At 37.4% G+C, this 22,548-nt stretch overlaps 4 protein-coding genes across 9 annotated transcripts; all 4 read right to left on the bottom strand.

Moving 5' to 3' along the window:
• Nucleotides 1-276: 276 nt before the first annotated feature.
• Nucleotides 277-1,985, bottom strand: LOC125218742 (transcription factor TCP9). The gene has a single exon (XM_048120479.1). It carries the CDS (start codon nucleotides 1,878-1,880, stop codon nucleotides 849-851), a length of 1,032 nt encoding a protein of 343 aa, XP_047976436.1. The 5' UTR covers nucleotides 1,881-1,985; the 3' UTR covers nucleotides 277-848.
• Nucleotides 1,986-6,884: 4,899 nt separating this feature from the next.
• On the bottom strand, nucleotides 6,885-10,953 carry LOC125224430 (peroxisome biogenesis protein 16). Of its 2 annotated transcripts, none has more exons than XM_048127831.1 (8): nucleotides 10,589-10,953; nucleotides 9,376-9,433; nucleotides 8,458-8,674; nucleotides 8,050-8,351; nucleotides 7,696-7,958; nucleotides 7,448-7,521; nucleotides 7,256-7,317; nucleotides 6,885-7,175 (listed from the first exon to the last, which is right to left on the bottom strand). In XM_048127831.1, exons 1-8 carry the CDS (start codon nucleotides 10,655-10,657, stop codon nucleotides 7,114-7,116), a joined length of 1,107 nt encoding a protein of 368 aa, XP_047983788.1. In that variant the 5' UTR covers nucleotides 10,658-10,953; the 3' UTR covers nucleotides 6,885-7,113. The 2 variants fall into 2 exon arrangements, with proteins under 2 accessions (XP_047983788.1, XP_047983789.1); XM_048127832.1 differs by having other exon boundaries at nucleotides 7,448-7,515; nucleotides 10,589-10,951.
• Nucleotides 10,954-12,302: 1,349 nt separating this feature from the next.
• LOC125218411 (ATPase GET3A-like) lies at nucleotides 12,303-15,180 on the bottom strand. Its single transcript, XM_048120068.1, has 7 exons — nucleotides 14,767-15,180; nucleotides 14,163-14,287; nucleotides 13,786-13,936; nucleotides 13,252-13,362; nucleotides 13,001-13,139; nucleotides 12,810-12,925; nucleotides 12,303-12,706 (listed from the first exon to the last, which is right to left on the bottom strand). The coding sequence occupies exons 1-7, from the start codon at nucleotides 15,025-15,027 to the stop codon at nucleotides 12,530-12,532; spliced, it is 1,080 nt and encodes a 359-aa protein (XP_047976025.1). The 5' UTR covers nucleotides 15,028-15,180; the 3' UTR covers nucleotides 12,303-12,529.
• Nucleotides 15,181-15,572: 392 nt separating this feature from the next.
• LOC125185498 (SPX domain-containing membrane protein At4g22990-like) lies at nucleotides 15,573-21,301 on the bottom strand. Of its 5 annotated transcripts, none has more exons than XM_048082031.1 (11): nucleotides 21,241-21,301; nucleotides 18,683-18,764; nucleotides 18,258-18,378; nucleotides 17,852-18,163; nucleotides 17,660-17,764; nucleotides 17,113-17,564; nucleotides 16,716-17,023; nucleotides 16,458-16,645; nucleotides 16,194-16,384; nucleotides 15,999-16,132; nucleotides 15,573-15,888 (listed from the first exon to the last, which is right to left on the bottom strand). In XM_048082031.1, exons 2-11 carry the CDS (start codon nucleotides 18,733-18,735, stop codon nucleotides 15,650-15,652), a joined length of 2,103 nt encoding a protein of 700 aa, XP_047937988.1. In that variant the 5' UTR covers nucleotides 18,736-18,764; nucleotides 21,241-21,301; the 3' UTR covers nucleotides 15,573-15,649. The 5 variants fall into 5 exon arrangements, with proteins under 5 accessions (XP_047937988.1, XP_047937989.1, XP_047937987.1 ...); XM_048082032.1 differs by having other exon boundaries at nucleotides 18,683-18,758; nucleotides 21,241-21,297; XM_048082030.1 differs by lacking the exon at nucleotides 21,241-21,301 and adding an exon at nucleotides 19,072-19,292.
• Nucleotides 21,302-22,548: the final 1,247 nt, after the last annotated feature.

The following is a 22,548-nucleotide window of genomic DNA, read 5'->3' as shown; positions in this document are numbered from 1 at the left end:
TGACGTTGTCCGAAATTTAAATGTCGAACTCATTCTTTTCATTATGTTATTGCTATTCCACCATTTTATTGTTGTATTTGAATTCAAAATTTTACTCTTCAGATTATTTTACACAGAAAATCGTTTGGTGAACCTTTTTGAGCTTATTTGTAAAAAGTTAGTGTTGGGAGTTGGGACCAAATTCATTTTCGAACCTCTCTTTCTATATCTAATTAGTGCTTTCGTAAAGCTATTTAACTTTCATGTTTCGCATTTATTTCGTTCAATATAAAGTGCTTTATGAAAATATATTTCAATTTTATTTAGATATGCATGTCTGTATTTAACTGAAATGCTACCAAGTCCAAAATTGTTTGGCAACATTTTCGACCCATGGTGGATCGAAATCATACAAGAACATTCTTAGTAAAATTAGTAACAAGTAAAATAAATTAACATAAACCTAACTATGAAAATATTAAAATACAGGATTTATGACCCCAAAACTAAGCATCTGAAATTTAAAAATAAAAAGGAAAATGGACCACCAAACACAACACGTCAAAATAATAACAAAAGGCCCACCAAATTCAGAAGCCCATTAACACGGCCACGTCTAACGGAGCCCACCACCCTTACTTTTCCTCTGTTTAAACCTAGCCCAAGATCCGGGACCACCACGGCGGCCGCCACCGGGGTCCACCACGTGGGCCCACTCCCCAACAAAATTTCTCCCAATCCTAGCTGCGAGCGTTGCCGCCCTCACACGTGCGCTCCTCCACCACCGCCGCTGCCCTCCGCGAAGAGATTTTCGGTGAGATCTGCAGCTCAATTTCACGGAGGAGTAGAAATTGATTCCGAAATATGACCTAATTTCGTGAATTTTTATCGTGAATCTCCCATGAAATATCTCTCAGCATCTGAGACTTCTTTGCCGCGGCGGAGCTATTGCTCGAGCTCGGCGTATTATTAAGTTTGGGGGTGAAATCCGCGGCGGCGGATTGCATGATTTGCGCCGCCGAGGTTGAGGTTTGCATGGCGGAGACGAATGCGGAGATCGGCGCGGAAATGTTGACCACCGGCGTCATGTTCATCGCGGCGGCGCCGGGCTGGATGGCGACGACCTGCGTAGATTGATTCGGCGGAATGATGAGAAACGTCGGAGACTGCGAGTTCGACGTCGATGTAACCATGGGGATCGCCCAGACTGCGGGAATCGGTATCACTGGCATGAGTGGGGCTGAGACCGACGCGTTGTTGCTCGAAATAATTGCGAAATTATTAGCATTCGTAATTGCGAAATTATTGGTAGCTGCGGAGGCGGAGGCGGTGGTCGCGGCGGAGGAATTCCGCGGCGAGCAGCTGAAGCTGTTCACGTCGATTAATTCGGCGGTAGGCAGGCGCTTGCGTTTCCGATCGTCCGCGGCGGAGGCGGAAACGGATTCGGATACGGATGCGGCGGCGGTGGGGATTTTCAGCGTGCCGTTGACTGACGTGGCAATGGCGGGGACGGTTCCGGTACCGGTGGCGGCGATTATCGCCGGCTCCGCCTGCTCGAGCAGCCAGCGGATGGTCTCGCCGTCGGACTTGTGGCCGAGCTCTCGCGTGAGCTGGAACACCCTAGCGGCGCACGTCGCCGGAATACGGATTCTGCGGCCGCGCCCCTCGACTTTCGTGTGGCGGTCTTTCGTCGACGATCTCTTCGCCGGCGGCTGCAAAAACACCAGCGGCTTCTCCTCCGCCGTATCCGGCGCCTCTTCCTTCATGAGCGCCATGCGGAGCGGCTGCGCCTCCGTCACCTGCGGCCGCGGAAAGGAGTTCAGATTACGGTAATCGCGGCCGGAATCGGGTTGATTTTCCTTGAAATCGCCTCGAAAATCTGGGGTTTGGGTTGAAGCCATAGGATTTAATCAGAATTAGGTTAAAAGATTAGGGGAAAAATTAAATCAAATCTGAGAGAAATGTGTGTAGAATTGAAACTGTGGTTTTCATAAACATGTGAAAAACTAGCGCAAGCAACCTATATATAGTCGTACTTGATTCAGTAAAAGCCGTTTTTCATAAATAAAATTTCATTTTTATTTCTATTGCATAATTTCATTTTGATGTAGAAATCTAACGGCTGTTAGCCAGATACATACATCATGATATTTTAATTTCATTGAATCAACAAATTTTTCCTCTATGTATTTGGCTTCGTCTATTTGTTTGACCAAATCGTCACTTTAAAGTGCATTATGAAGAGTTTGTAAAGTTATAAATAAAATATGTGCAAATTTCCAAATTTAAGTATAGTACTAAAAGGTTTTTGTAATTGTTGTAATGTGTTGTACTGACTACATTTATAAGATATTTTTTTCAATTACACTATCACGATATGAATCATCTAGGAAAGTTATGTAAATAAATATGTTGTTAAACTTTTTTAAGTTACTAAACACATCTAGTTAGTGATACACCATTTCTCACTTTAATATATAAATATTTGATTTAATTCAATAATCATATAGGAGTACTATATTATCCCACTAACAAAAAAAAAGAAAAAACCTCTATAGTAGTTAAGGAGTACTACTAGTTTTTTATCCTAAATTGTAGGAGTAGTAGGTAATTAGTGATATAGTACTGCATTTCTCATCAATGACAATAGAGTTTCCCCTCCAAAAACAAGAAGAAAAATAGAATAAAGCTTTTATTTTAGTATATATTTAACTCACATTTATCCCATGACTCAAACCCTATAATTTATTAGAAACGTGTTTCTACCAACTAAGCAATTCGTGGTAAGAAAAGATAAAATGACGATTCTTTTCCGTGAACTTGAATAGTAAATATTACTCCCTCCGTCCCAAGATAAGTGACCTACTTCTTTTGGGCACGGGATTTAAGGAATGGTATTTAAATAAGTTAAAGTGGAGAGAGTAAAATATGAGAGAGGAAAAATAGAGGACATCCGACATCCCACAAACGCGTTGGACCCTTAATTGCCGCCCATCGAGACTGGAGCACACCAAATGCGCGCTCCACGTCCTTGCGCGCCGACTCCCGCCGTTCCGCAAAGTAGGCCTTCCTTTCATCACTTGCGTGCCTGATCGCTCTCTTCACAAAGACCGGCCACCTAGGGTATATCCCATCCGCCAAGTAGTAGCCCATATCATGCCGGTTGCCGTTGGCCACAAATGAGACGGCTGGACCGACGCCCTGGCACTTCTCGTTGAAGAGGGAGACGAGTTCGTGACGTTGAGGTCGTTGTTCGACCCGGCTACCCCAAAATACGCATGCCAGATCCACAACCGGTAATCAGCTACGGCCTCGAGGATTATCGTGGGATTCTTTGACTTGTAGCCGGTCGTGTAGGCCCCCCTTCCAGCCAGGTCGGACAGTTCTTCCACTCCCAGTATGCATACAATCTATGCTGCCTAACATCCCCGGGAACCCATGCTTCTTCCCGTGCATCTGCATCAAATTCGACAATCTTCGGGAGTAGGGCTTGAAGGTACTTGCTTTCACCGAAAAGCGTTTATCACGCCCCCACGGAAATCCTTCAGACATTCCAGGGCCGTCGACTCACCGATGTGGAGGTACTCATCCCACATGTTTGCCGCGCCTCCGTAGGCCAACTGCCTGATTGCCGCCGTGCACTTTTGAATAAAGGTGTGGCCGAGATGCACCCGGCGCATCGTGCCTAAAGCGGAAACACAGAGATATCGACGCTCCTAATGCGCCAACGATGCACATAAACAACTCCTGCGCATTCTAAAACGCCGCCGGAACATGTTGGCGGGAAACCGCGGGTTCTCTCGAAAAGTAGTCGTCGTACGGCCGCTGATGTGCACGGCGTGATCCCGATCAATCAACGCTGCGCCGGCGGTGGATAACCCGTGGAGGGCGAGGTATCGCTCCTTTGTTCCACCATACGCATGTACCGCTCCATCTCGCGGTTCATGTAGGCATTCATAGCCTCGTTCATCCTCCGTTCGTACTCCTCAAAGCATCCCCACCACCACCACCACTACCACCACCGCTACCACCCGCGTTACTCATCGCTCGATGATGCTCTTGTACGAAAGTTAGAGAGAGAGAAACCTCGTTAAAACAAGTGGTGCAAATGAAAATGAAACGAAAATCGCGTTTATATAGGTTTTTTTTTTTAAAAAAAAAAAAAAAAAAAATCGCGATTGCCGGATCGCCAAATCGGCGGTCACTGAAAATTGGCCAGCCCACGCCGGTCCGCTCGCCGATTTCGTGTTGGCCGCCTCCAATGGTTCGGCTAGCCGACCATTGGAGATGCTCTAAAGTAGGTGGAGAATAAAGTAAGAGAGATGACTTTTTGCTAAAAATGGAAATAGGTCACTTATAATGGGACACCCCAAAAAGAAATACAAGTCATTTATCTTGGGACGGAAGGAGTACATGTGCGTCATCATGAGCCACTTAAGAATAGTTTGACATGTAAAAATAAATATTTGAACGGATGACTTGTTGTAGAAAAATTACACAACTCTCCAAATGTGACCTATAATGTTTACAAGAAAAATGAAAAATGGCCAAAATTGGTGATTTTTCTGAATTAGTCTATCAACCCTAAAGTTAACCAACTTGTGCATGTCTAATAGTAATACCAATGAATCCATATTTCATATTTGGGGTTTAGTGCGAGTACTCATGCTATTTTACCAAGGGGAAATTTAAAACGACATAGTAGTACATTTCATAACTTCAATATTACAGACGTATAATTTCATAAAAGTATATATTTTTATCTAAATTTCTAAATTACTACTAGTATCATTATCCTAATTGTACTTCGTCGTACAAACTTTTACAGTCTTACATTTTTGTACTTATATCTTACAGTATTCGTTACTTTTATCATTACTCTTTCTAATTCCCTGTTTATGGGAATTGAATTACTAATCTAAATAATTACTTTGAGAATGTACGCAACCAAAAAAACACTGGATAGCTACTACTACTACTCCATTAACTTCATTTTTTTACTTCAATTTATTTTTAAAATTGATGGAGTTGCTCTTTACAATTCACGCTACTAAGTTCAGGAATAATCGATGGGTACCATTTATTTTTTTACTATTTAAAAGTTGGGTATTTAGTTTGTAATGGACTTGAGTTGTTTATAACTTATATGCAGAATTTATGTGATTCACTCCAATAATCTCACATTCTTATAATAGACTCTTTACTGCATTCATAAATACGTTAACAGATTGGGTCACTTTGACCTATTAACACTTAATTGTATAAATCACAAAATGAATACTCCGTACTATATTTCATCCATTTATGTTATCTTAATTGGTTCGATAATAAAATTTCCGTATATTCACATATTGAATACTTGTAAATAATGAAAGATTAACAAATACAATAATCATAAGAGTGGCACCACAACTCAAAAGAGTAAGAAGAAACAAAATTATAAAGAAGAGTACAAGTATTGAATTCAGGGGTGGGGGTTGGGGGCCCCCCAAAAGAAGAGTGTGGGTTTGGGGCGCCGCTGTGGTGGTGGTGGTGGACGCCAGCTCTAGGTGGTGGACCATGGTGGTGGTGGTGGTGGTGGCCCTATCTATATGTATGTGTGTGTGTATTTTTACCATAGGTCCATAGATGTTGTAGAGACTGGAGTAGTAACTTGGGCCCACATAGGATGGGCCCTTGGCAACTTTTCTCTCCCTCCTGTGGTCCCCACTTGGTTTGGTTTGGATAGGGACTCTACGTATTTCGGGTGGACCCCACCCTCTTGGGGGGCCTATGGTTTCTTAATTTATTACTGTGGGACTTTTTTTCCTTTTTTTATTTTATTTTATTTTTTTGAAATGTTTGGACTACCAACGCATTGATATTACCGTACGAGATAATTTATTTTATACATTTATACCCTCTAAATTAGTAATCAATTTCAGCAATTATTTTGAATATAACTTTTGGTGCTTCAAAGCTAAGGATGGTCGTCATTTTCATTTTGGTTGATTGATTGATTTCTAAATAGTCTTTTCCATTGCTCCGTTGCTAGATTTCTTCATATCCATTTTTTAAAATTGATAAATTTACACAATTTCGGGTGATTTAGATGTTACTCCACTAAATGATTAATTGGAAACTCAAGATAATATTTTTTTAAAATGATTGTATCGGGATTTATTTGATTATTAGTCATTTTAAAGATCTGAGTTGAGTAAAAACACAACACTATTTATTTGAATATTTGCAAAAGAAAAATTTTCAAAATCTTTTTTAGTAAATGAAACACAACACTAGTTTTTGTTAGGCGGCGTCCTTTTAACTGTAGGTTAGGACTTAGAACTCTCTTATTTAGTTATTTAATTTTTTAGTTATATAATTTACACATTCCACGTATAGATTTGAGATTTCAGATTCCTTTATTAGAGGAACAATATCACATCAATTAGTTAGTTTTCATTATCTAAAGTAATTTCTTAGTTTGTTTTCAATGTAGTGCATAAATCTCAATTTTTTCTTAAGAGCATTGGCAACGAGTGGTGGAGGGAGGGACCAGACCACGAAGAGAGAGGTCTGGCCTGGCCTGGCCTGGCCCGTGTGTTACGGGCGAAGGCGGACGGCTCCGGGCCACAACGGGCACTAGTGTGGAGGTGGGAGATGATTGTCTAATATGGTAGCAATAATTAGTGGGCATACATTGGTGTTTATAATATAGTAGGGGCCATAATAATAGCTTAAGGGTGCCAATTCTATTGGAGTAGGGTTGGGTTGGACCCATTCAATTTCACCCATTTTTACCACTTTTTTAGCTCCTAATTACACCACCACTTTCTATAGGCCTTTTCTCACAACTTTCTCCAACCTTTACCATAACTCAACTTTAAATTTATTTATAAGAAAAATGTTCTAGTTGTTGTGAGAGAGATCCCAAATAGCTATCTCATAGAAATGGAAGCATAAACTACAAATGCATTTCTGAGTTTGGTGACAAAAAAGGAGCAGAGAAAATGGATGTATATATCTAACACACATGAAATCACTATGTTTTCTCTAATTTATTATCATGATGAAATACTTGTGTTACAACATGATTTTGAGGTATTACTCTTGCAGAAGCTTCACCATTAAAGAGGATCTCGTCGAGGATTTCCATCACGAACCAGACATGTAGGTGTACCGCGTCTGGGCTCCAACGAGGAGTTCAATAACTTTCTCTGCGTGTAAAAGGGAAGATTTGAGGGAGTTCAACCAAAAAAGGGTGCTTATCAAATTCTAACATAACTACAAAACTTACCAGTTAGAAGCCCGACAATGGGGATGGGTTCTAGTAGCTTTTGAGCACCATCGAGTCTTTGCCTGAAGCAGGGAACAAACATTAGCATAAAATTCGTCCTTTTCTCGTGCAGTGTGGAGCGGGTGGGGGAGAAGACAGAGAGTAAGAGGCCGAAACAACATAAATCTTGCAAGATGAAAAACGTAGTGTTACCGAGTATGCTTGGTGAAAAATGGATCTCTCATGAGGTATAGTGCCCACAACAATTTCCGCCTTTTTAACTGCAACTTGTGCAAGTGAGAAAAGCTTTTTAGGTTACATTCGGTCACAGAATCTCACTCAAGCAAGCAGAAAGAGGCACTGAACATATAATATTTTGCAAAAGTAAAACAGAATGTTAAATTTTCAAGAAATTAGAAGGAAAGATAAAAAACACATCGTCAAACGATAAACAGTCTAACCTCATTCTTCTCATTGTTGGAGAGACGGAAATCCTTGCTATTTTGCCACAATGTTGTGACGAATGAAATAACTCCACTTCCAACGAGGTCCACGCCCAAAGAAGTAAGCCAAGGAAACCATGATCGTGCCCCGTATTTTCTAACAAGCAATACGTATATGAGTGGCCTTAAGATATACATCACCTCACCCGTCAGAAATAAGCCCCCTGGCATACCCTTCTCAGACAAGAAAGTAAATAGACTAGGCGTTTCAGTCACTGGCGCTGTGAAGATGCAAGGGTGTGTTTAGGTGACATGTTACACATATACAAAGTAGAAACTTAGCCACAATAAAGTAGAAAAGAGGAAAATTACTTGAAGGCTCCATGACTTCCTGCTGGTGCTGAACCCTGCGTAACCACGTGGGTTCAGAAACTGTCCTGGCATTTTCACCGAACCTATTTAAGGCAGACAAAGCCCTTCCCTCAAGATTCCATGGAGTCTGTCCTTGATGATTTTTCAGAATGGAAGGAACCCCTTGTGGTCCAGGCTTTGATGATAGCGCATTTCTCTGCGAGTCAAGATCATCAGACTCGCTCTGGTCGTTTATAGTCTCCCCACCACGCAAAAGCATTTTATACCCGCTCTTTTGCAGAATTGCCAATCTAAGTAACACCCTGTAGTATATTTATCCACAAACTTTATCTCAGTCACACAGTTTAAATAATTCTGCTGAAAGTTAAGCACTTCAAAAGTTAAAATTTCTCTGATTAGGACAATTACTTGATTGCTTCTGTAATGGCCATGAAGCTCCATTTCTGCTCTTCACCATAAAATTGCTGTGCAGCAACTTCAACTAGAGTTTCCAAGTCCTTAAGTATAGTTATGCAGAGTGAGAATGGGAAGGACGAAGGCTCTACATGCCTTGACTGTGTATGGCTTGGAGCTGTCTCAACTATGTGCTCATTGATGGTGGTTATAATGCCCAATATTGATGTAACTGCAGCAAAATCTTAAATATATAAGGGGACATATCCAATTACTAACAAAAAAATGATAACATCAAGAAAAGAAGTGTTTGAATATGACATCAGTTATATAGAAATAGTGATGTTCAGTTAAACTCTCAACAATATTAGGTACTGCATAATAAGGAGGTGCCATAGTTATTTATATAGTCATACATTTTCCTGGAATTTTCAGATTATTATTTACAAAAACAATAAAGAGCTCTAGTTTATTTGCTGTATTGCCTTTTAACAATATTTTAATTCATGTCAGTTGTCACACAGCTTCTATTAAGAGAACTTTGCAATAAATTCACAGATATTGTGGGAAAGGAAACAATAGTAAGAGACCTTATCATGAAATGAAATACTGACAGTACAAGAGTAGCAATTAATCTTTATTCTGTTTTAAATTTAACAAAATACTAAACCACAACGATTTGATACTTAATCTATCAAAATGGATAATATTATCAAATTTGGTCCTAAAGTACTTCTACTTCAACTCTCCACTTTCAATCTGAAAATCATGGGTCCAACAGAGAGCAGTTGTATGGATATGAATTCAATCAAGAAATATAATTATAGATATGATATTTAATCAAGAAATACATTCTAGGTGGGATATTTAATCAAGAAATGTCTTGTTAGTAATAGCTAATAAGAAGTCATAGTTACCAAAATTCTACAAAACCTGCTTCAGGTCCAATTTCTGAATCGGAGAATCGCTCTGGTAGAAGCCATGTTAATCCCTGAAAATAGCAGTTAAACAATCTGATAAGGGGACAGCAGGAGTATCTTGATATAACTCAACATCATTGAACTCCCACTCACAAATATGAAAAGGGGTGAAGAAAAAGGCAGAGAAAGATATTCCAATCATCTGAACAAAAAGTTGGGTTGCGCGTCTTGGTTAAATAGGAAAGAATACTAATAGCTTTCATCCCCCACCCCACCCCCTCCAAAAAAAATCAGGGGTATATCCCATTGATAAAGAGAATGGAAAATCAAACCTGTTCATGTAACCATTTTTGTTACTAACCAACATTTTTCAGCCACAGACGGCCATATCCCCATCTTCAAACCCATCAATCAAGCACCCTCTTAGAAGCAATAAGAATTTGAGTTTTAACTGCAGATAAGCGACACATGCCACAACCCACAAACGAAATGAAGTTTCAAGTACTAACATGCACATCATATCAAGGAAAACGCGGCAATATAAGATTCTTTGAGCCCATACCTACATTTCTGATGTGTTAATGCAACTTTAGTCCGTAGTGGTAAGCATAAGTTATAACTGATGAATGATCACACTGACACATGTCATTCAACTTCAATAGATTCACCAATCACCACAATAAATGATTCAATCCAAAAATGTGGCAGTATGAGATGCAGAAGATGCAAGAATGGGGTGAGCTAGATATCAAAATTTACTGGATATCAATTACTTATAGCAAACTATAAAGACGGGACACACGAGTGGTGCATTAAAAGTTGCTTAACAAACACGAATTTCGAGGGCACAAGATTCTGCATAGAATTCAACAACAAATTACTTCTATTCTACAGCCACCCAAATTCAAGTACCGTTACAACTAGAAAACATCCATGAAACTAGTTTCAGCAGTGTGCATCTCTAAAAAGCACAATAAGGGGGTAAAATAAATATATACAAATCCGGAAACTCCAAATGCTTCAAAACACATTTTGAGCTCTTTCAAATTCTATCTCTGTTCCTTCTAGTCTCTAAAATCCAAATCAAACAAAAAGCACCAGCTGAAAATGACAGAACACTGCCGAAAGAAAATCCAAAAAGGGAAACAAAATAGAAACACGAGTAGGAGTAATCATCAATCACAAAATAGAAAGAGAAAAAGGAGAAGTAAGTTTTGGAGGCTTACACTAGTTAGAGATTCAAGAGAATGCACGTAGTCTTTGTTCATCCGAACCCATCTCTTGTAAGCTTCCATGTGATTCAAAAATCCGAATCTTTGCCAGAAAAACCCCAAGTGATTTGAGGATTATGCGAGCTAACTGCAGAAATTCAGGAACCCTAACTCCAAAATCCACCGCTTAATTATAGTTGCCCGCAATTCTGAATGAATCCCAAGTGGGGAAACGGGGAAAGGAGGCAGCCCTTTTGGGGATATCGTTTTTTAGGGGTGCGTGAGAGTGTATATGTGTGTAAGAGTGTGAGATTATCGGTGCACATATACCATGGATGGAGGGAAGGGAACAGATATTTAACCGGCTACTATTTCATTTCCTTTTTGGAATGGAAATCAAAGGCTTCTTTTAAATTAACTTGGGAAATCATCCGATTTCTCTTTATCAGAACAGGGAAATTCACACATAATTCATTTATTTATCTCATTTTTATTAGTATTAGAAAATTGTTTAATCATTGTACTAATAAAAATATTTCAAAAGTGTTGCCAGTTACTCGGTTATGGTATTTCGCAAAATAGTACTCCCTCCGTCTACGATTTAAAAACTCATTTGATTCATTAAGAGTTTTAAAAAATTGTTTAACTTAATTAAGAAAAATGAGCGCAAAACATTAGCAGAACCTTTTATAAGTTACGTAATTTAATTCACTATGAAAAAAAGTAAAACTAGTCATTATGCTATTTAGGGGTGGGTAGGTACGGTATACCTTACCGAAACCATCATACCGTATACCTTACCGTAAATACGGTATGCGAAAAAGTCATACCTTTACCTTACCAAAGTTTTCGGTATACCGAACTTCGGTATACCTTATTTTCGGTATGACGAATTTCCATACTGATACCGTACCTCATTTTCAGTATACCCTACCGAAGTTCGGTATACCTTACTTTTGCGGTATACCTGACATTCAACATCAATTAAAATAGAAAATTAGGGTTTTTAGAATATTATTTATATTTTATAATTTTAAAAATAAATTAAATATAATTTATTCATAATTATATTTATATTTCATAATAGATTTTATAATTTAAAAATAAATAAAATATATTTTATACTCCCTCCGTCCCACTTTAGGAGTCCCGGTTGAGCTCGGCACGAGTTTTAAGAAATGTAAAGGAAAGTTGGTGAAAAAAGATAGTAGAATGTGGGTCCTACTTTTTTATATTAGTTTTATAATAAAATGTAAGGCCTAATACCATTTATGAAATATTCCAACCGGCACTCCTAAACTGGAACACCCAAATATGGTAAACTGGGACTCCTAAAGTGGGACGGAGGGAGTATATAATTGTGTTTATATTTTATGGTATATACCTTAGTTTACGGTATATACCTTGATTTACGGTATATACCTAATTTCGGTATGCAGCGGTATACCTCGGTATTTGAAAATTCATACCGTACCGAAAGTCACGGTATACCAAAAATTCAGTACTTTCGGTATTTTTTCGGTACGATAAGGCCGGTATTTTGGTATTTCGGTATTTTTCCCCAGCCCTAATTCTATTGACAAATGGAATAGGTAGCATTTCTATTTATGAAAAAGAGTAAATTAACATTAATTGTATTGGATATCAATGTATGAGTTCTGTATATCCAATGTATATTTCACAAGAATATTAGTACTATTATAAATCCTAAAATACAAATACAATCATATTACAAAATAAAAACTAAAAAGCAATACTTATTGAGACTACAGTAAAACGTGTTGATTAATGCAACACGTTTACAAATGTTACAACATTGAATATATTCAAAGACTATTCAACTCTACTATAATGTCAGGTATCGGACAACAAAAATGAGGAAAACACTTTAAAATTTAAAATTTAAATTTAATAAAACATGATAATGACACCTCAAAGCTCCTCTCTCTCTTCTCTCTAAGCCTTCAGTTTCCCCTTGTTGAGTCTATCCAGCTCTGCTTCTGCATTCTTGAGCTGCTCTCTCAGTGTAGATACTCTCTGCTCCACCTCTTCCAACGTGCCTCGAGTGATGGAAGGTTTATACGGGCATATAAAATTGTGCGAAAATTCTTTCAATGCTTCAACCCCACAAACCTGTTATGGAAAACTTTATTAATCGCGGTGATCAAACATCAAGAAGAATCCTTGCAATCCCAGAACTCACTCCTTCGCAAAGTATATAACATTACATACATACCTCTTGAGGCAACAACGGCAGCTTAGTTATGTTGAAGTCATCGTATAGCATGTAAAACTGATTCAGGTATTTCTGCTGCATGCGCATTCTAGCTTTGAGCAACTTCGACTCAACAACTGAGAAGGAGAGTTCAACAACTATTTAGCAATGAAATGGATTTGGTAGGAAGAAAATATTGGGACAGAATTTACCTTCTTCGTCATAAATTACTTGGTTAATGATGATATTATGTGTATCAATCTCAAATTTAGTAAGCTCCTGCACAAGCCGCTCAGTTTCATAAAGAGAGAGGAATTCTGGAATGCAGACACAGATGAAAGTCGTAAAATCCTGCCAAAAGAGAAGGGCACAACATCAGGATATTTAGGGCAGTAAATGTAAATTAGCTGTCTGAGGCAACTATATACAAGAAATGTCTATCAAGAGCCACTTAAAATCTTACTGGATCCTTAAACTGTGTGTTCACTTGTTCAACCACTTCTTTCAAGCCCTCAAGTTTACCAAGTATGGCATCTTCATTGAATTCCTCACCGACACCAAAGAGGCGAGTCATCTGCCAAGAAAAACCGAAAGCAGCTTATTATCCTGAATGAATCAACAAGACACATAGGAGACTATCAATTAAAAACTAAATTAATAAGCACCACAGCAGTTGAGAGAGAAAGGAGTGGCAAAAGTTGTCTTTGTAATGAGAATTATACATGAGAATATCAAAACAAAACTAACATTAACTACAAGATACACCAGAAAGAAGAGTAAAGTTCATAGTTTGGGGTCTAAAATAACAGAAAACTGAACCATAAGTATTAATAATTAGTATGAACAAGTAGAAGCAAGCAGTTCATACTAATTTACTAAAGTAGTATAAGTACTAGCAATCCTTCTTCTTACACAAAGTATCACCTCAGTCTGAAGCCTGTAATTGAATTTATTTTTCTAGATGAATTGAATACTGAATGTAAGAGAGAAATCATACTTGGCTCAATAAGCCACCAAATCTATTCTTTATGGTCATGATCTTGCTAAGCCCTTTCTCTAATGTCGAAGGAAACTGTAGCAAGCGTAGAGTGTGTCCGGTTGGAGCTGTATCAAATACTATGACAGAATAATCCATGGTCTGCACAAGCCTGAAGAATATTGAGATAATTAGTGATATATTTTCCAGGAAGATCAATATAACACGGATCCAAATGTTTGACTAAGGATTAACCCACACAACTTTTTTTCTATCTAGGAAAATTCTCAAAAGTAAACGCCCCCAAATAGATAGGTTGTAAAACACATAATAAGTGAAGTTCAATGAGCAAAAGATATTTTGCCAATGCCAATGAGAAAGTGAGACTTCAGACTTACTTTAGCATTTCCGCAAAACTCATTGCCTCATCGATTCCTGGGATAGAATTTGCTAGTTCTGATACGAATCCATCAGTTGCATCTGATACAAGAGAGTCTTCATGTTCCACAGTAGGATCAATTTCCTGCAATAGGAATCTCATTCAATGAAATCAAATTCGCAATGCATAACAACAATATGTGCAAACAATTTGAGAAAGAAACGGATCATTTTGATGCTTCTATTAATTGTCGCCTTCTTAAGAATTATTAGCTGACGAGCACAATCAACACCTTGAATGATCGAGAGGATCCATAAAAAACCCACAAGCAATGAGCTACAATCATACAACACCGTAAATTGGGGAAAACAATGAAACTATAAACATTGATCAACATCAATTTGATGATAAAACTGGAACTTCAACACGAACTAGATTAAATTCACATTATCGAATCAATCTCCACAGAAACAATCAAATCAATGTTAATAAATCGAAAATAGAAAAACATACTGTAATAATCTATGAACACCTTAATTCGGGAGAAAGGAAACAATTGGGTAAACTTCAACAACTCAATTAACAGAGAAAATTTCGTTGGAGCAGTAAGGTAATAAAATTACCATAGCGTACAAGTTGGAGAAGCCATTAACAAGCGAGGGAGACTTGGTGAACTTCTGCTGGAAGGCATCGCTGAGGTTATGAGCGGGGTCGGTGGAGATGATGAGCACAGACTCCCGCACGGTCGCGAGCAAAATCGAGATGATAGAGCTGCACGTGGTTTTGCCGACGCCGCCTTTCCCGCCGACGAAAATCCACTTCAATGAATCCTGCTCCAGTACGTTCTTCACCGTCCCCTCCAGCAACTCTGCGTTGGACCCCATCGATCGATATCTGCCAATTCAGTTGCAATTTGGCTGCTTGGTATGCTAGTTCTTGAATTTTTATTTTTTTCCGCGTTGTTTGGGGATTTTATACGAACAGTTGGAGTCCAATTCAAGGTCGGATTCGTTTCGTCTTCTTAACAACTTCTGTTCAAATTATTTCTACTTTTATTTATTTGCGATTAAGCCCTAATTACATAACAACGGAGGAATGGAAAAAAGATAATGAATTTTATTTTGATTATTTCAATAAACGGGATACTTATTATCTATTTATATATACTGTATATATGTGTGTAATATTTATGTTAATAATGTAATATTACCATAAAAAATATTACCATAAAATAAAATTTGTATACTAAAATGTTATGAAAAATTTAGGAGTACTACCTATATTGTATCGATTTCTTCCAATTACCGAACAAGTAGTTTAATCATTACTTTCATCATGGTAGAATTAATTTGCAATTCAATTAAATTGGTGGTTCAGACTACATTTAATAGAATTCAGTCCACAAAATTTGGGTGATAGGAGTATAAAATAACATAAGAAAACGATTATTAGATTAGCAAGGAAAATTTACATTTATGTATACATATTTGCATCAAATCTTCCCACTCAGTAGAGGGAGTTATAAGTGTAACAGGTAGCTACAATGGAGCATATACAGATCAACAATGAAGGCAGCAGAGTTGCATTCAATAGCATATTCATGCCTCCGTACCCGGCCAGCGTAATCGCCCCATCCGCCACCACCCGAGCCAGAGTTCCCGCTTCCGTTGACAGCAGTCCCCCGTTGTATGTCCCTCTCTTAAGCCGCGACGACATCACCCGTGATAGCAGTGACAGGTTAACACCTAGCAGAACAAGGGAAATAAGAAATTAGCAAATTCAACAATTGAACATCCCTTGGCTTGAGGGGGCTTCAGCACCCCCGCCAAATGATTTCACGAGGTTCGGTGCTTACCTTCGAGAACTTCAGCAGCTACGAACGTGAGTAGAGCCGAGCCCACGTACTGTGGAACGGAATACGGGATTATTACTTGGAAGCTGGAGACAATGCCGATGCACACCATGATCTCCGCTGCTAGTAAAACTTGCCTGTATTCGACGATAACATTTTAGGTGTATTTACGTAGCGAAAGAATGTCGAGTTATTTACCTTTCCTCAAACATGTTACTGAGGTAGCTACCAACGAGAACGTTCACCGGGAGGACGGTTAGTCCGAGGCTGGCGAGGAAGATAGCTACTTTGCCCGATGACCATATGAAGTAGTACGAGGTGATCACGCTCGATTCAGCTAGCAAAACCTCCATTGCATACTTGAGCATGAAGTATATTAGCAACTGTACCTGATCAGACACGAAGAGCGTGTTTTAGATACACGATCTATGCGGAGATGCCAACACGAAGAGGTGAACGGACCTTAACAGAAGGTGTAAGCAGTTTATATGCAGACACAATGGATGTCACAGGTTGATGGCTTTCCTCTTCTTCCTCATTGTTGTTGAATTCTTCATCATCAAAGTCATCGTCTTCGTCGTTGTGGCTGTTGTTCTGCTTCTCTATCAATGGCTCGGATACAGAGTTTTCTAAAGCACCATTTTCCAGCCCTACAACACAAGATTCAACGGATCAACTTTGAATAGGAAGTTTAAAAGGGAAGTTGTCCAATTTACATACCATTGCTTGTCTCCCTCCGCGTAGGAGGATTTAGCTTCTCATCGTTGTAAGGCTCTCGAAACGAAATACACAGCCAGAGTAGATAGACTAGCCATGCCAGAGCCATTACCCAACCAGGCAGAGTATTTTCATTCAGTGTAATCCAGAAAATTGTACTGTCGTCTGTCGGGAACAAGGCGGCGAGAGCAGGGCCGCACGCCATTCCAAGAGCGCTGGCGCTAACAAAACCAGCAGAAGCCTTCATACGCATCTTTATAGGAACGCAGTCACTGATGTAACGACGATTAACAGCCCTCGCTGACCCCAATCTGAAACCAGTAATGTTGCAAACATTTAAATGATACTACTATATTCCAAATCATCATTCACATTTTTTGATTTGATTTTCAGTTCTCACCCGCAAAACACACGGCCGATAATAAGCACATATATCGAGTTGAGGTCATAAGCAAGAGCGTATAAGGTGTTCCCGATGAACAGGACAATGCTGCTGAAGATGAGAGGTTTCAAATACGACTTATTCGACCAAGCACTGAAATATACTGATGAGAAAACCTGAGCAACGGCCATCGAACCTATGACAGCTCCACAAGTCGTCGCTGCAGCTCCAAGGCTCAACGAGTAGTTGTCTGCTGTCGGAACTATTATGTATGTATTTACCATGTACAAAAATGTGTTCACCAAATTGAGAAGAAGTGACATGAAATGATATCGTTCATCAACATCATTGTCTGCAGTCGATGTCAGTTCCTCCTCTGGAATAAGTGCGTGTTTCCCTATATACTGAAGGAAACCTGTCGTATTTGATAAACGATCGACTGCAGCTTTGATAGACTCGATCGTAGGATCCTGCACAAGACAAACAAGTAAGGAAACAGCTTCAAATCTTTAATAAGCACATTATCAATATGACAGAAGTCGTTATAGATATCAAAGGTAAAAACCGGGAGGGACAGAGCAGGTTGATCGTAGATCGAGACATAGGTCCCCTGGTGGTCCTTGAGATCTGCAAGGTGGCGAGATAAGGTACCAACGACAGCTGAGATTCCCTGCACGTGTAGTTCGGATATATATATCAAATAAAAATGAAGTGATGCATTCACCACCTTAAAAAGCCCTTATTCCGTTCGTCTTACCACGTGCTTAAACACCTGTTTAAGCTGAGAATACGGATGACTCGCGCGAGTCTTGACATAGTGATTAGTGAACTTATAACCGAACCTCTTATCAAACTTCTTCAATATCTTGCGAAGTCCAGTGGCGTTCAGTTCTACAAAATGCAAGAGTTTTAGAAGCTCCTCCCCCACAACTCTATACGATTCCTGCAGTTCAGGTATCATTGCAGCATCATTGTGCTGAACGAGGGCGTCGTGCTGCTCTCCTAGAACGGATAGCCTGCTTGCCAGACGCCCCTCTTGTTCGAGTAAAAACAGGACAGTCTTTTCAATCTGCATTCATCCAAGGCAAGAAAATACACGCTTAAGATTTGATAATCGACCTTTTTCTTGTCAATAAAAATCGAACATGATACGACTTCTTTACCTGGCTATCAAGAACTCTCGAGAAATCCTTGAGGACATACTCGCGATTGTGTTCTGAAACCTCAATTTGCCGAGTATATTGATTCACCTTCTTCTTCATTAACTTGTAGTTAATGTAGAAGCTGAGACATAGCACAATCGTGTTTACGAACACATCGAACATAAGTTGATACATATATTCTCTGCTTAAAGCTAATAAGATCATACACCTAAACCACATGTTGCATCTCTTCAAAGAAAAATCATAACTCATGACAAATTTTCACCAACCAACTCATTTTTCACCTAAAAATCAAGATCAAATTTCCACTAAACACAACAATGACACATATGCGTTTGATATCAACATTCAACAACAGAAAACCAGACATTGAAACTAAATTCCAAAGAAGATATATTCCATTTGATCAAGAATGGAAAAAATACCTTTCCCACTCCTGAATTTGTAATTGCTTCAATTTTTTGCCGAATGCAACCATCCTTCATCCAGTTATCAAAACACCTGCAGCTAAATCAAATTTCTAATCTTAGAATCTGCAATCTGGGAAAACCAGACCATCACATCTCAAGCCAACAACACATACCACAAGAATGAAAAATAAAAATGCAATCTTGATTTTTTTTTTCATGGCCCTAAATTGGATTATAAGTATTTCCTCAGAGCTCAATAAAATTACGAGTACTATATTAATCTTTATGGGGGTACGTACATTAAATATGAATAAATTCTTCCCAAAACTGAAGATTCTACATTTGCATGAAATCAAGAAAACCCATAAGCAAGATCCAATTTTTATCAATTTTATCATTCTCACCTCCAAAAAATCTGATGACAGGGACAGAGTGCAGCAGAATTAAACTTCAATGGCGTTGGGTCCCAGAAAATTAATTTCTACTCCCAAAGAAAAAACACACACTAACGAAAAATACTCAGGGTGTAGTGTGTGACTGTGAGTCAAGACATGAAGAGAGGTATGCAACTCGGTTAGCACAAAATATGCAACTGCAAATGATCAATGGCGTCGCCACGTGTGTTATACCCTACTAAATACTTGGATCACTATTTATCAAATTCACGATTCCATCTATCTAGTGATTTGGAGTACTAAATAAATATACTCACTTAATTAAGAGAAGGACTATTTATCATAAATAGATAAAAGTTAGTATATAATTGTTTTATTAATTCGAGTTCCTCGAAGCTTTCAGTTCAATTAATCTGGTTACTTTACGGATTATTTATTATTGAGTGGTGTCGAGTAAATAAGCGGTCATATTTTTTATAGATAAACAGTTGTCAGCAATAATGTGATGCGTTGCTAATTTTATTTAAATTGCTAATTTATTAATATAATATATTTAAATTATAAACACAATAATATTAAAATGTCAGTATAAATTTAAATTAATATTTTAATATATTATATTAATATTTTTAATATACATACGTTGATGAGCTAACAAATTAACAATTTAAAAAAAATTAACATTTTAGCGTACTACAGCAGTTGCATTTGATAGATGTATCATTGTATTATAAATTTTTTATTAGTCTTCTCCAACTTAGAATTTTGGTCTATTTTACCTAAATGTTACTATACTACATTCTATATTATTTTTACTTTTTTCAAAATGAGAGCCGGGAATTGTGTGATGATCAGTTACTACATTTTAACGTACTTTTAATAAATATATTTCATATTCTATTAATTTATATATTCATAACAAAGAAAATAAGGTAGACACAAAATTTGTTTATGATAAAACTGTATAATATATTTCGTATTTGATATGTTGAAAGAAGAATTTTCCTTTAATTTGTTTTTATGACTTTTATATACTAAGATCTACACAAAGATATTAAATAGTATTAATAATAATATTTTTTTTATAAGAGTTTAAGCCTATTTGTGGCTTTGATCTGTATCCACCATTAACTACAAAAATTAATATAATACTAGTACTATATAAAAATAAGTTGTATATTAATTATTTTTCATACAAGCTAATGAAATTGAAAAGTGAGTCAATTAAAATAAGCAAAAATATATAAGGACCTCATATTTGCATTTAGTTTATGAAAATACTAACAAAATATTGTTATACACATACATCAATCCACAATTTTAAATGGGAGAGGGAAAAGGGCAAAAAGACAGAATTGACATAGTTGAAAGATGCATCAAGAAAGCTCTTCCCACTTACATTATGCACCTTTTCATCAATTTATGGCTACATTTGTTTCAACCACTTATAATTAGGTGGGTTTTTTTTTGGACAAATTTCCTATACACGTACTGAAAAAAATTACTCAATATCTCAAATTGGAATATTTGGATTCTTCTGAGGCCAGTAGTAAAAATAAATAAATAATAGTAGTAGTATATAAATTTTGAGATTCCTATAAATATGTTATCTTTCACTCACTACCTCTTCTTTTTCTTTAATACTATTATATTCTTATTTTGGCATTGATAAAGACAGCCTTGGTTAGCATATGATATCAACGTGGCATTACCAAATTGCATATGTGTTCTAGTATTTCCGAATTCCAAGAATTTTGTTTGGATCTAACAAAATTATCCCCATTTAATTAATTAATAATTAAAGATTAGAGTTACCCAAAAATCTTAACTACTTATCACTTGTCCGATCACATTTCTTTTAATTCAACCACTAATTTCGTTAAAAAACAAACATGCCTTAACACCGACACAAACACTATCTTATTGGATGCAAATACAGCCAATTATATCAAAATAAACTTATTGGTGAAATTAGAATTAGGAAATTTATTTTATTACTTCATAACTTATTTATAATTTTCTAATTCCATTTCAAAAAAATAAGTTCAAATCTATCAAAATCAAGGGGAAGCCAATGTCTCCAACTTTACTTAATGCAAAATAAAAGAATCACAGAAGAAATAAAACTGGATTCATTAACTGATTAAGGCAGATAATTGATTAAGAATAATGACTTACATTAAAAGGAACTCACTTTCTGTGGTAGTCGAAGTTCTTCAAGAACAAACTAGCTATTGAGTGCGAATTTTAGTCGTGGCCGAGGGCCTTATAAATAAATAATTGGTTTAGCTTTAACAAATTGATATATGAAACTATGACACGTGTTGTATTAATACAGTGTTGATTGCTTTTAAAGAGGAGACACAATTATGTTACCAATATCAATGGATTTATCAAGATTCTCTTTTGTCCAACGGCGGGATTCACGTGGGACCGATACCATTTGCTTATGAGCGTTAAAAAACTTCATTAAATCCGACTTTTGGAATCGTTGTCGATTTCACATTGCAATAACTTTTATCCAGACGTAATATTTGGAGAATTGGTGAGGATGAGAGAGCTGACCGAGCCGGCAGGCGGCGGCATGAATGTTAGCGGTGACGGGAAGACATTACAAAAAATTATTAACTTATTATGGTAATCCTATTATTTAAAAATTAACTAATAAAACAGTCCTATTCATAATTAGATATCTAGATCAATCTACGGTTTGACAGTATTTTTTGTATTATAGAAAATAATAGTTAAAGAAAATCCAAAACAAAGCTTATAATTTCCGCTCAGCTCAAGTACATTAGTTAAATAAATTATTGCAATAAATCAGAAAAATTAATGTGACAAGGCGAATTAGCTTGATGTTTGCCTCATTTTTGAGCTATACTGTTAAAATTCTAATATCTTGTCCCACATCGGCTTGGTGATGATCCTAACTTCTCTATATAAGTGTGGATAACCCTCCCCATTATGAGTACCTTTTAAGGGGTGAGTGGCCCATTTCTAATATGGTATCGAGTAGGGCCCAAGTCGATGATGGTTTATCTCTTTATCTCTTCTCTTGCCTACCCACGTGATGGAAGTCCGATGTGTCATTCCGGCCCACACGTGAGGGGGCGTGTTAAAATTCTAATATCTTGTCACACATCGGCTTGGTGATGATCCTAGCTTCTCTATATAAGTGTGGATAACTCTCCCCCTTATGAGGCCTTTTAAAGGGTGAGTGGCTCATTTCTAATATATACTAATCTTCTACATCTTCATAGGATACACATGTAACAATTTTAACGTTTAATTTAATTAGTCTTAAAATATCTCATATATAATATATACTAATCTTCTACATCTTCATAGGATACACATGTAACAATTTTAACGTTTAATTTAATTAGTCTTAAAATATCTCATATATTTTAAATAACTTAATATAAACACGAGCTTCATTTTATGTCAATATACTAGATCGTCTTTCCACGACATGAAAAGCCATTT

Source organism: Salvia hispanica, chromosome 4 (genome assembly GCF_023119035.1).
Source record: "Salvia hispanica cultivar TCC Black 2014 chromosome 4, UniMelb_Shisp_WGS_1.0, whole genome shotgun sequence".
Taxonomy (NCBI): domain Eukaryota; kingdom Viridiplantae; phylum Streptophyta; class Magnoliopsida; order Lamiales; family Lamiaceae; genus Salvia; species Salvia hispanica.
This window is presented reverse-complemented; position numbering and strand designations above follow the sequence as displayed.